Source organism: Chenopodium album, chromosome 22 (genome assembly GCF_948465745.1).
Source record: "Chenopodium album chromosome 22, dcCheAlbu1.1, whole genome shotgun sequence".
Taxonomy (NCBI): domain Eukaryota; kingdom Viridiplantae; phylum Streptophyta; class Magnoliopsida; order Caryophyllales; family Amaranthaceae; genus Chenopodium; species Chenopodium album.
In genome coordinates, this window is record NC_137855.1 from 14,757,271 (window position 1) to 14,767,910 (window position 10,640).

A 10,640-nucleotide genomic window follows, 5' to 3' on the forward strand; every position below is an offset into this window, starting at 1 on the left:
TCCTCCTTTCTCTCACCCCCATGTGTTTTACAATACTTTTGAATATTTTAAAGTTTGATATGTATTTGCAAATACATATCAAACCTACATTAGTACTTCCTCACCCTAAACAATTTACATTTTAGGCTATCAAATTTCTCTATTCACACTCCAAACACTCAAGATATTCCTACTTTTTAAAGTTGTTTCTTTAGTTATGCTTACAAGTACATGGACATTTTTGTTTTTTTTTCCTCTTTTTTTCACACTGTCAAAATATTGTGCTCAACCAATATGATGCAATCTTAAAAGAATAAAGGTAGAGTTTAATTAAAATCAAATAAATATAAATATTGGTAAATTTATCTATCAACCAAAGTGATATTTCAAATAGTGCAACTGCATAAAAGATCAAAAGAAGTAAATAACAATTAAAACTCTATCTGTCTCTAATTTTTTGCACTTAACTTTTCAATTAACTACAAAAACTTAATATTAGTAAAATAAAAAAAAATACAAAATAATTAAATGAATCGAATAAGATCTTACAGAAAAAAAAAAAACGTTTTTGACCAAAATACTGCCAAAAAAATAAGATTACTCCGTATATTATAATCAATGAAAATTTGTGGTCTCTTATCCAAAAAAAAAAAAAAAATGACAATTTGTGGTCAGAAATTTTGACCCAAATACTGCCAATAATAGTGGGGGGGCAAAACTTTAGACCAATACGAAAGGAGTAATTGTCAACATGTGATACACTAAATTTTTATTTCATTACGGAGTAATTGGTAGTGCAATAAACAAAAAGCATAAAAATACATGCAAGATTTAATAACCCATATTAGGAAACATAATTCATAAATTCTTCATCCAATAATAGAGCACTCATATACTCAGGCAAACAGGCCCGTAGAAGGCCATGTGCAAAGTGCCCCTTAGCACAGGGCCCCCAATTTAAAAGGGCCCATTTTTTTCCAATTATTATTAAAAAAAAAAAAAAAAAAACACAAATATCTTGTTTATTCCGCCACAAACAGCAAAGAGGAAGGAGAACTGGAGAACAGGAGAAGCAATCAAGCAACCACGATTCACGCATTCAACATTTCAACTTTCCCAATTCCCATTCAATCAATTCAACCTTCCATATTAATTTCTCCATGTTTCCAATTTCCTCCATAATTACATCAATCAACTTCTATGGAAAATTGTATTGCATATTTTCCCATTCAAGGAATTTCAACGGAAAAAAAAATAAACTCATTCAAGAAAACAATTTCAATATTCCGAATTTCTTGTATTCAAACGGTAATTATTTTCCCCTATATATGGGTTATCTTCCATTCAATCATCTTCATCCTGTCATCCATCTAATCCCAATTGATACAATTATACTTTATACAAAATCAAAAACGAATTGAAGGGTTGAAGCAATTTTTTTTTTGCTTTTGAGGGGAATGAATTGAAGCAATTGAAGTCATCGATTTTAGGTAAATTTTTTATTTTTGTTTTTAATTATTTCTGGGTTTGATAATTTCAATTGAAGCAATTTTTAGTTCATTTTTTTTTTGATATTTCGGCCCTGCTAACTGCTGTGAATGAATCGTGTGTTGTGGTAAATTTCTGATTTTTGTTTTTAATTAATTCTGGGTTTGATAATTTCAATTGAAGCAATTTTTAGTTCAATTTTTTTTTTTATATTCCGGCCCTGCTGACTGCTGTGAATGAATTGTGTTGTGGTAAATTTCTGATTTTTGTTTTTAATTAATTCTGGGTTTGATAATTTCAATTCTCAATTGAAGCAATTTTTAGTTCATTTTTTTTTTTTTGATATTTCGGCACCTTCAGTTTCAATCATGGACTGCAGTCTGCAGAAGCCCACAAATCAGATCAACAGACCACAATTTGGAATTTGCTCATTACTTTGATTCAAGGCTCAAACATATTAACTGAGCGGCTGAAAATTTAAGCACACAAGGTTAACTTTAGGCTTTAGCAATCGATAGTATGGTTTATTTTACAGATTTTGCCTCTCCAACTGACTGCTGTGAATCAGTTAATGAATTGTGTGCTGTGAATGAATTGTGTGCTGTGAATGAATTGTGTGCCGTGAATCGGTGAATGAATGAATCTTCATTGTTATTTTTGATTTATTTGTTTTTAATGTCAATTGAAGCAATTTTTAATTTTTGATTTTGTTTATACTCTTCTGTATCTAACGCAATTTTATTTTTTGATTTTTGAAGGTCCAAATTGGTCGTATTCTTTTGAACAAAGATTGAGAATCAAAGTTATCGAGTAATTCGCCAATTTGTCCAATTGAATGAAATAAAGCTTCTGCTTTCCAGGTTTTTTCAATCCATATATATGATACTGTAATTTTTGTTTTTTTTTTTTGCGATTTTGAGATTATGCCTCCTAGAAAGTATGAATCTGGGTCTCAAAAGCGTAACAAAAAGAGAAAATTGGAAGGGCCCCTTTTTCGATTTGGAACAGGGCCCCCAAAATCAATGCTACGGCCCTGCAGGCAAAAGACCCACTTGTAAATCCACACTACCCGGACCATCATGACCCGGAAAAGCTGTTAGCTTACCATCAGCTCTGTTGGTATACCCGGTGCGAATAGCCACCGATTTACCAAGCCCGAATTCAGCCCCGGATAAATCAAACCTTGGTGAACCACCCATTACCACACAATTAGTCCCAAACGATATGAACCCAGGAGACTCAATTGTAGGACTCTCACCAGATGTTAGCACCAATGCTTCACGGGCAGTTTCGGCATTGACAATATCTACCTCATCATGGATCAGCATGGTTGCGTAACCTAACCCATTTTTGAGCAGCTCACCTGCCTTGGCAGTCGCGATTACAGCCACGAAACAGTTGGCAAAGTGGTCTGGTGACAGTGGCGGATCTAAACGAGACCTTATATTTACTGCTAATGCAAACTTGGTTTCTTCATCAGATGGAAGGTTTCGAGCTCGGGTGATGCTCTGCCAGATAAACCCACATAAGGCTTTAAATGATGACAGTACTGGCGAACTATTGCTGGCCTCGGCATTAGCTTTGATCTTGAGTTTTGACATTGTTGTAGCTGAGAAGTGGAAGATTCTGTCTCTTAGTAAGTGATCTTTGTCGAATCGGGTTATGAACTCGTTTGGCTCCTTGAACGGGAGTTTGATTGTTGGAAATCCTTCAGAAATTGATGGAGGGAACTTCATGACTGGTTTTCGTAGTATAACATCTTTTGTTTCTTCTCCTGAAACAAATATGTCAGATAACACGTTAAGAAAATGAGACAAAGATGTACCGTCAGCTACACAATGGTTAATGCAGCATCCGATAAACAACCCATTTGCCACCTCTGTCATCTGAATAGATAGCAATGCCCTTGTGTGGCCGTCGTGATTGACTTGTCTCTCGCCAAGATCAAAAAACGATTGGACCACCAAAGGAACGTCTGTGGTAGGGTTGACAATGTTATCAATAGTGACGTGTAAGGCGGAAGCATGGATGAGCCTAGCTCCAGGGCCGGATTTGCAATCGACGAAGATAGAACAACTATTCTCTTCGTCGTAGGTTTTGGTAACAAGACGACCAGCCAAAGGATAAAAGTGAACAAGGGCATGAGAAAGAGAGAGTTTAAGGTTGTCAAAGAAATTTTTAGATTTGTATGATGAGGTACTAAACAAGAGACCATATTGTGTGTTACCTAATGATAGCAAATGTAAGGCTAAGGGACTTAGGTAATGGTATCTTTCTGAGTCGCCGATGTCGGAATTTGGACGGACAAAGCATTCTGATATAAGCTCAACCGGAGACATGCTAATGTTCCGGCCAATTCTATAATTCAGAAATTGTGGTGGCAAAAATTGTATGCCTTAGTCCAACTTTATAGAATAAGAAAAGTTTTGGGAAACAATGCAACGATCGACAAATAAAATTATTTAATTTTTATTTTTTTAATTTTTAATTTTATTTATTTATTTATTTATTTTTTTTTTAAACAATTAAATTCTATACTTTGCCAGCTATTTTTACTTTTACATTACCTCCGTTTATTATAAATTGAAACAAAAATTAGCTTGTCTTGTGTGTGCTTGGTCATGTCGTGTGACCACTTATAAAAGAACAAAGTAACCCCTATAATAATGATAGAGTAATCCCTATAACACTACCCAAATAACCCTATAACACTGACAAAGTGACCCGATAACTTCGACGAAATTAAATAACCCCTTTAATAACTGGTCACATAGTGTGGCAGCTACATATAAGAATTTGTGATTTTCCAATACTATGGAAATTATATCCTGCACACATTTCAATAAACACAAAACTATATCTTACACACATTATTATAAATTACTATCACTCTACATCCAAATCTTCCGAAAGACTTGCGTGGACCTGGTCTACAATAATATTATTGTGGACCCGAGATTTATAAACACGCGACTGAGATTATATTGAACATAGTGACTCTTATTTTTAACATAGTAACCTTATTTTTAAGGTAGTAACCTTTATTAAAAATTGTATAACGTTTAATATTATTGTGAACTTGAATACGACGTTATGACGACCCTAATTTTAACATAGTGACTTTTAGAATTCATGTTAACCAGTATATAAAATATTTCATTAAAAAAATTAACTTGTTATAGCCTATTACAAAAATGACTTTTATTTCATTATATTGACCTTATTTTTTATTATAGTGACTTTTTTTTTTTAATAATAAAACAATTATAGTTTCTCTAATATTAATGGTCCACAATAAATTAGTGTGAACCAGTTTCATTTAATAATGACAGAAGAAAGAAGTGCCATGTAGTATGGACTGTGGTCTAACCAGTTTCAATACTACAATGATATAGGATTTATATATATTCGATATTAGATCTAACAATAGCTTCGCATGTTCAACGCTCTTTACTTGAAGAGAATAACGAACTTTATTCATGTGCTTCATGTGAATGTAGTTAAGAAATATTTCAAAACGATAAAGTTGGTCATCAAAGGTTTTCATATGAATGGTAAACCTTTCTTTTAACTAATCAGTGATAATTAATTTATTATGCCAATACTAAAGCAAGGATGTGTATTGCCTTTATGTTTAAAAAAGTTATATGCTCTTTTAATTAATTATTAAAATGATTGGGTCCAAATTAAAAGCATTAATAACATTCAACAATGCAAACCACCATGCAACCACTAGCGATCATTATCCTGGGACAATGATACACATACATTAAATGTATGTGGTCCCAACATACATTACCAATAACAGGCTGTCACATCAACAAAAGCAAAAAAAAAGAGGGAAAATAAAGTGGGAAATTTTCACCCATTTTAGCGCTTTCTTACAATATGGGTAGGATTCTTGGTGGGTGAATTTGTTTGGCTGCAAACTCAACATTAATTGTTGTAAAATAAAACTCAACATTTATTACTCTATTTTTTTTCTAATATTATCCATTGAAGTAGTCAACCATTTTACAGTAAAAAAAATGCTTACCCGAAGAAGATGAACAATCTGCCGGAAAGGATGACAATAATGTCTATTATTGCCGACGACGAAAATTACAGAGAAGTAATAATCTTTGAAATAATTTAACAATTATCACATATTATTATCAATGAAGTAATACCTTGTTCGATTCGTGCGTCAATTATCACATATTATTATAATCTAATCTTATGCCAATTTTTTTTGAGACTCAAGCAATAATTGTGTATAAGGCTAAAGAGATAAATAACATAGCCCTCGAATAACTTTTCTGCACTCCGCGCGAACAATACTGAGAGCTGGACAAAATCAACATGCCAAATTATCATACTTTACAATTTGCATTGCTGGAGACAACACTTTACAAAGAAATTTAATGCTTCAGATTGTACATAATACGCTTCATAGCTCATTAAGCTCAATAATGACTCCTATCTTATTATTGCTAGTTTTTTTCCTTGTATTTACAAATTATTTCATTAAGCAGACCCTATGTTACTAGAAAAAGTGGTTATATATTTTTTATTGTACTCTTAACATATAGAAGTACTTCGTAAAAGGTTACAAATGTACTAAATATATTAGCCTAATGAATAGAAAGTGACCTTTTAGTAAATAAAAGGTTGTATGAACTATGAAGTATAATAATACAAATAATAATAATAGTAATAATAATAACAATAATAAGACGAAGAAGTTGAAAAATCATCGCAACAACTACTATAAGAAAAACAATAAAAAATGACTTGTCTTTGCTTTATGAGCTCATAATAAGCTTACAACTTTGATCTAAGTTGATTAATGGGGGCGACTCAAGTTAAACACTATAAAAAGAGATCTAAATAGTCTATCATTATTTTATATAAGATATAATAATAAGGACTTTATACAAATGAAGATTTTTCAGTTAACTTTTTTTATATAGAATGAAATACAAGTCAAGCAATGATAAATTTTTCAAAGGAACTTATCATATCGTGATGCTAGTCTAGTAAGGATTTGAGAAGAAACTATACATACATTTATTATAATTTAATACTCTGTAACATAGAAAGTTCCCTTGGCAAATAAACTAACGCTTTTTAATTGTTTTAAGATGATCCATCAACAAAATTTATAGTGTTTACTTTATTATTTTTCTCATGTATGACACTATATGAAATCTTACACTAAAAGATATTTTTAATTACTAAAGAGTTATCATTGCTAAAATTATCTATTTTTGTTTATAAGAAATTTCATGAATAAGCATGTCATGTTACTAATTAAGAAAGTTATGTATTCTAAAAATTTTCTGTAACATATATACGGTTACTAATTAATGTACCAACTAATGAAAAAAGATGAGGTGGGGGTAATAATAATAATAATAATAATAATAATAATAATAATAATAATAATAATAATAATAACAATAACAATAATAATAATAATAATAATAAAAAATAAATAAATAAATAAATAATTATAAGATAAAGAAGAAGAAAAATCATCACAACAACTTGTTTCTCCATTGTTGAATTTTGAAGGGGCTTCCATCGATTTTAATCGGTGGAAAGCCCCAATCCTTGTTTCTTTATTGTTTTTTTAGGTTTACAATAATGCTTCCTCCTTTTGGGAGGAACTTTTCCCTCGAAAGAAAGGGTTTCCGATCTCCTTCGAAAGACAAGGGTTTTTCGATCTCCTTCGAAAGACAAGGTTTATCTCCTCTTTTCGAGGGAGAATTTTCTTAAATTTGAATCCATGGTAGCAAATCTAATGGATTGTCGTGAAATTATTTCGTTGGTGAAAAAGTTATCAATTTTTCGAATACGAACAGATGAATCAGAAGAAAAACAACCTCACGACTACATAGGATCGTTAGATTGTCTCTCCAATAAGGCTGTAATTTTCAGCGATATAAGCGGGAAATACTCCACAGTGCAAGATCTACTCGACGATCGTAGTTTTTATGAAGGAAAATTCTATTTGATTCAATATCTTATGTATTTGTTAACGTCGAATCTCTATTGTAGATGTCATATGACTTTTAATTAATGAAATATTTTGCTATTCAAAAAAAAGGGGGGGGGGGCTCAAGTTAAACACTATTTCCAAGAGAAAGAGATTTATACCGTCCTTCATATTTTATGTCGCATATCAATAAGGACTATATACAATTGAAGACTTTTCAGTTAAATTTTTATATTGAATGAAATGCAAGCCAATGATTAATTTTTCAAAGGAACTTATCATATCGTGATGCTAGTCTAGTAAGGATTTGAGAAGAAATAATACATTTATTACAATTTAATACTCCGTAAAATAGAAAGTTCCTTTGACAAGTAAACTAACGCTTTTTAATTGTTTGAAGGTGATCCGATCGTCAACAAAATTTATAGTGTTACTTCATTATTTTGCTCATGTATCACATTTCCACACTAAATGATTATTTCAATTGCTAAAAAATCATCAATGCTAAATTATCCATATTCTTCACAACTAATTCCAAGAATCTGCATTCCCTGTTCTTAGAAAAGCAAGTTATATATTCTACATTTTTCCTCTAACATGTATATAATCGGTTACTAATTAATGTACTAACCTAATTAATGAACAAATTAAGAAAAATAATTATTTACTTGATTACCATTACTTTTTCACCTTGATTTCTTATTACTTTTGATTGATTGGTCTTTCTCACATTATCTAATTCTCAAAGGACTTGATAGGGCGGCCTTTTTTTTTCCTCAAAACATGAATTTATTTTAAACAAATACCATTATACATAGTCAACGACACTTTAAAATTATAAATACCTTTATTTGTAACCTTTGGTAATTATAATTACCAAAAAAATAATTACACAAGATCACTGTAAAGGAAACAACAAAAAAAATATAAAAAGGGACAAATTTTAAATAATCATGTAACTCGGAATCGACATGTGCTTACCAAAGATACTTTCCTATGTTACTAAAAATTATATTATGAATTGTTGTGTCATTTTCAGATTTGTGCTTACTAAATATGGTTCCTTGTGTTACTAAAAATATTTCTAATAACATTGTTCGAATATCTTGAAGGTTTTCCGCCATTGTCGACGACCTAAGACCATTTTCAACCATTGTTGTTGTCGGCCTTTAAATCTCCTAATTGTTTATTAAGCAATATGCCTTCGGTTACTTGTGCGCCTTTAATAATTATGGTATTCCAACCAAATATCCCAATCCATTTGAAATCGATAGGAAAGAAGACCCATGTCACTACTTCAATTGAAAATGGGTATATTCTGCAAACATACCCATTTACGGATTGGAGACGATTAATAGAGGAAGATAAGTTAATTAAACTGCAAAATATTTAACACAATATATTATGCAAATATTATATACACGTTTACATAATTAACTTGAATGTATCCTACAACCCCAAATCAAAAATTCAAAAACTTAATTAACTCGAAATTTCTTAATATTCGTAAGTAAACAACGATTATTTTGTTCAATTAAACCGAATAATCTTTGCGGTGGATGTAAATTTAAGTTTTTGCAACTATAATGTAGTAGCTTCAAGGTTTTTTGTTCATCTTCCATCAGGACTCCATTGTCGCCCATTTCGACCTTTCTCTTCTACACTGTTCATGGAGTGTTACTGTGTTACAAAAATGTTTTTTTTTTTTTTTTTTTTTTTTTTTTTTTTTTTTTTTGCTTTTTTTGCAAAAAATTAAATGCATTGGAAATGACAATTAATTTGAAATTCAAACCTTTGGTTAATCTGAAATTTAATTCAAATTTGAATGAAATATCAAAACTAGTGGATTTTGGGCCCCATAAAAACAACCAATGAAATGCTGCCATGTCATAATGTATGTGGGAGCCTCATACATTCAATGTATGTGTAATGAATCAACAATAATAAACAAATTCATATAATTAACAAAGGGGTTTTCACTTGAGACGTTTCGAATTGCTTTAATGGAAGGGCTAGAATTGAAGTTTGTTGTTGCTTCTTCTTCTATTTTTTTTTTTTTTTTTTTTTTTTTTTTTTTTTTTTTGACAAATTGTTGTTGCTTCTTGAGTATTGGGGTTCGAAGAGAGGAAGGATGAATAAGAAACTAAGTGGTTCAATCGTAAGGAAAAGGAAAAACACAACGAAAAATTTTAAAAACATTTTTAAGGGGTCATGTACAAGACACGTAATTATTTTCAGCCGAAAACAAAATTAATAATCGGAATCCGGTCAAAGAAACCACTTCATAACCCCAGTGGGTAATAAGGATCTTTGTTGTCACTCTTTTTATAAAATTAAAGGGCCGGCCTTTACCAAAGTGGACCACTTAAACTATGACAAATTTTCTTGAAAAAGGTTTTAATAAGACTATGTTGTAATGGCGCTATATCCATACAGAATGCTTTGGGATAGTTTTTTTTTATATAATTAGACTGTTGGATTATACCTGATTTCAAGTACGTACACGGCCATGTAGCTCACGATACATGATAGTGTAGTCTACGCTACTACTTAAAGTCTGTTTACTTCAACTTAATTTCAGTTCAGTTCAATTCAGCCCAATCGGTTAAGTTAAGTTCAGTTCAATTCCTAATTTAATTTCCTTCCCTCATAAAATATTCATTTCAGCTCAATTCAGTTCAGCTCAGTTTAGTAAATGTGAACAAACCCTTAGCAAATCACATGGTCTTGTGGTTCTCAACACAGGACCATGTAGACATGTAGTCCGTGTGAAGGATTTTCTTAAAATTTAATTTTTCCACATGATGGGTAGCTAGTTATGATTTCCTTGGGGAACAATTTAGGGTTTTGTTAGGGTCGCTTTGTGTTATAAAACAATTTTTGGGGAACAATCATTGTGAGGATAGTATCATTGCAGAAAATAATATACTTTTGCTATGCATTTGTTTGGTGCAGCATCCACAATGTCAATAGGAATTGTGTTAATAGGACACATGAGCTTTTGTCTTCATTTAATAATATTGTTTAGTTCTGTTTAGTTAAGCTCATGTCACACACACACACACACAAAAAAAAAACCCCTTCAAGTGTCTCTTGTATATCATTTTATTGTTTTCTAAACAACACATCATAATAGTTCGAAAAAATAAAAACAAATACTCAAGATGCAGGATATTAACAAGAACCATTGATA

General features: G+C 31.2%; 1 protein-coding gene and 1 long non-coding RNA gene across 2 annotated transcripts; one reads left to right on the top strand and one right to left on the bottom strand.

Moving 5' to 3' along the window:
• Window positions 1–263: 263 nt before the first annotated feature.
• Window positions 264–3,806, bottom strand: LOC145605894 (uncharacterized). Its single transcript, XM_081661959.1, has 2 exons — window positions 2,512–3,806; window positions 264–878 (listed from the first exon to the last, which is right to left on the bottom strand). The coding sequence occupies exons 1-2, from the start codon at window positions 3,804–3,806 to the stop codon at window positions 824–826; spliced, it is 1,350 nt and encodes a 449-aa protein (XP_081518085.1). The 3' UTR covers window positions 264–823.
• LOC145605895 (uncharacterized) lies at window positions 890–2,366 on the top strand. Its single transcript, XR_014105156.1, has 2 exons — window positions 890–1,469; window positions 2,226–2,366. It is a non-coding gene; the product is annotated as an uncharacterized LOC145605895 (long non-coding RNA).
• Window positions 3,807–10,640: the final 6,834 nt, after the last annotated feature.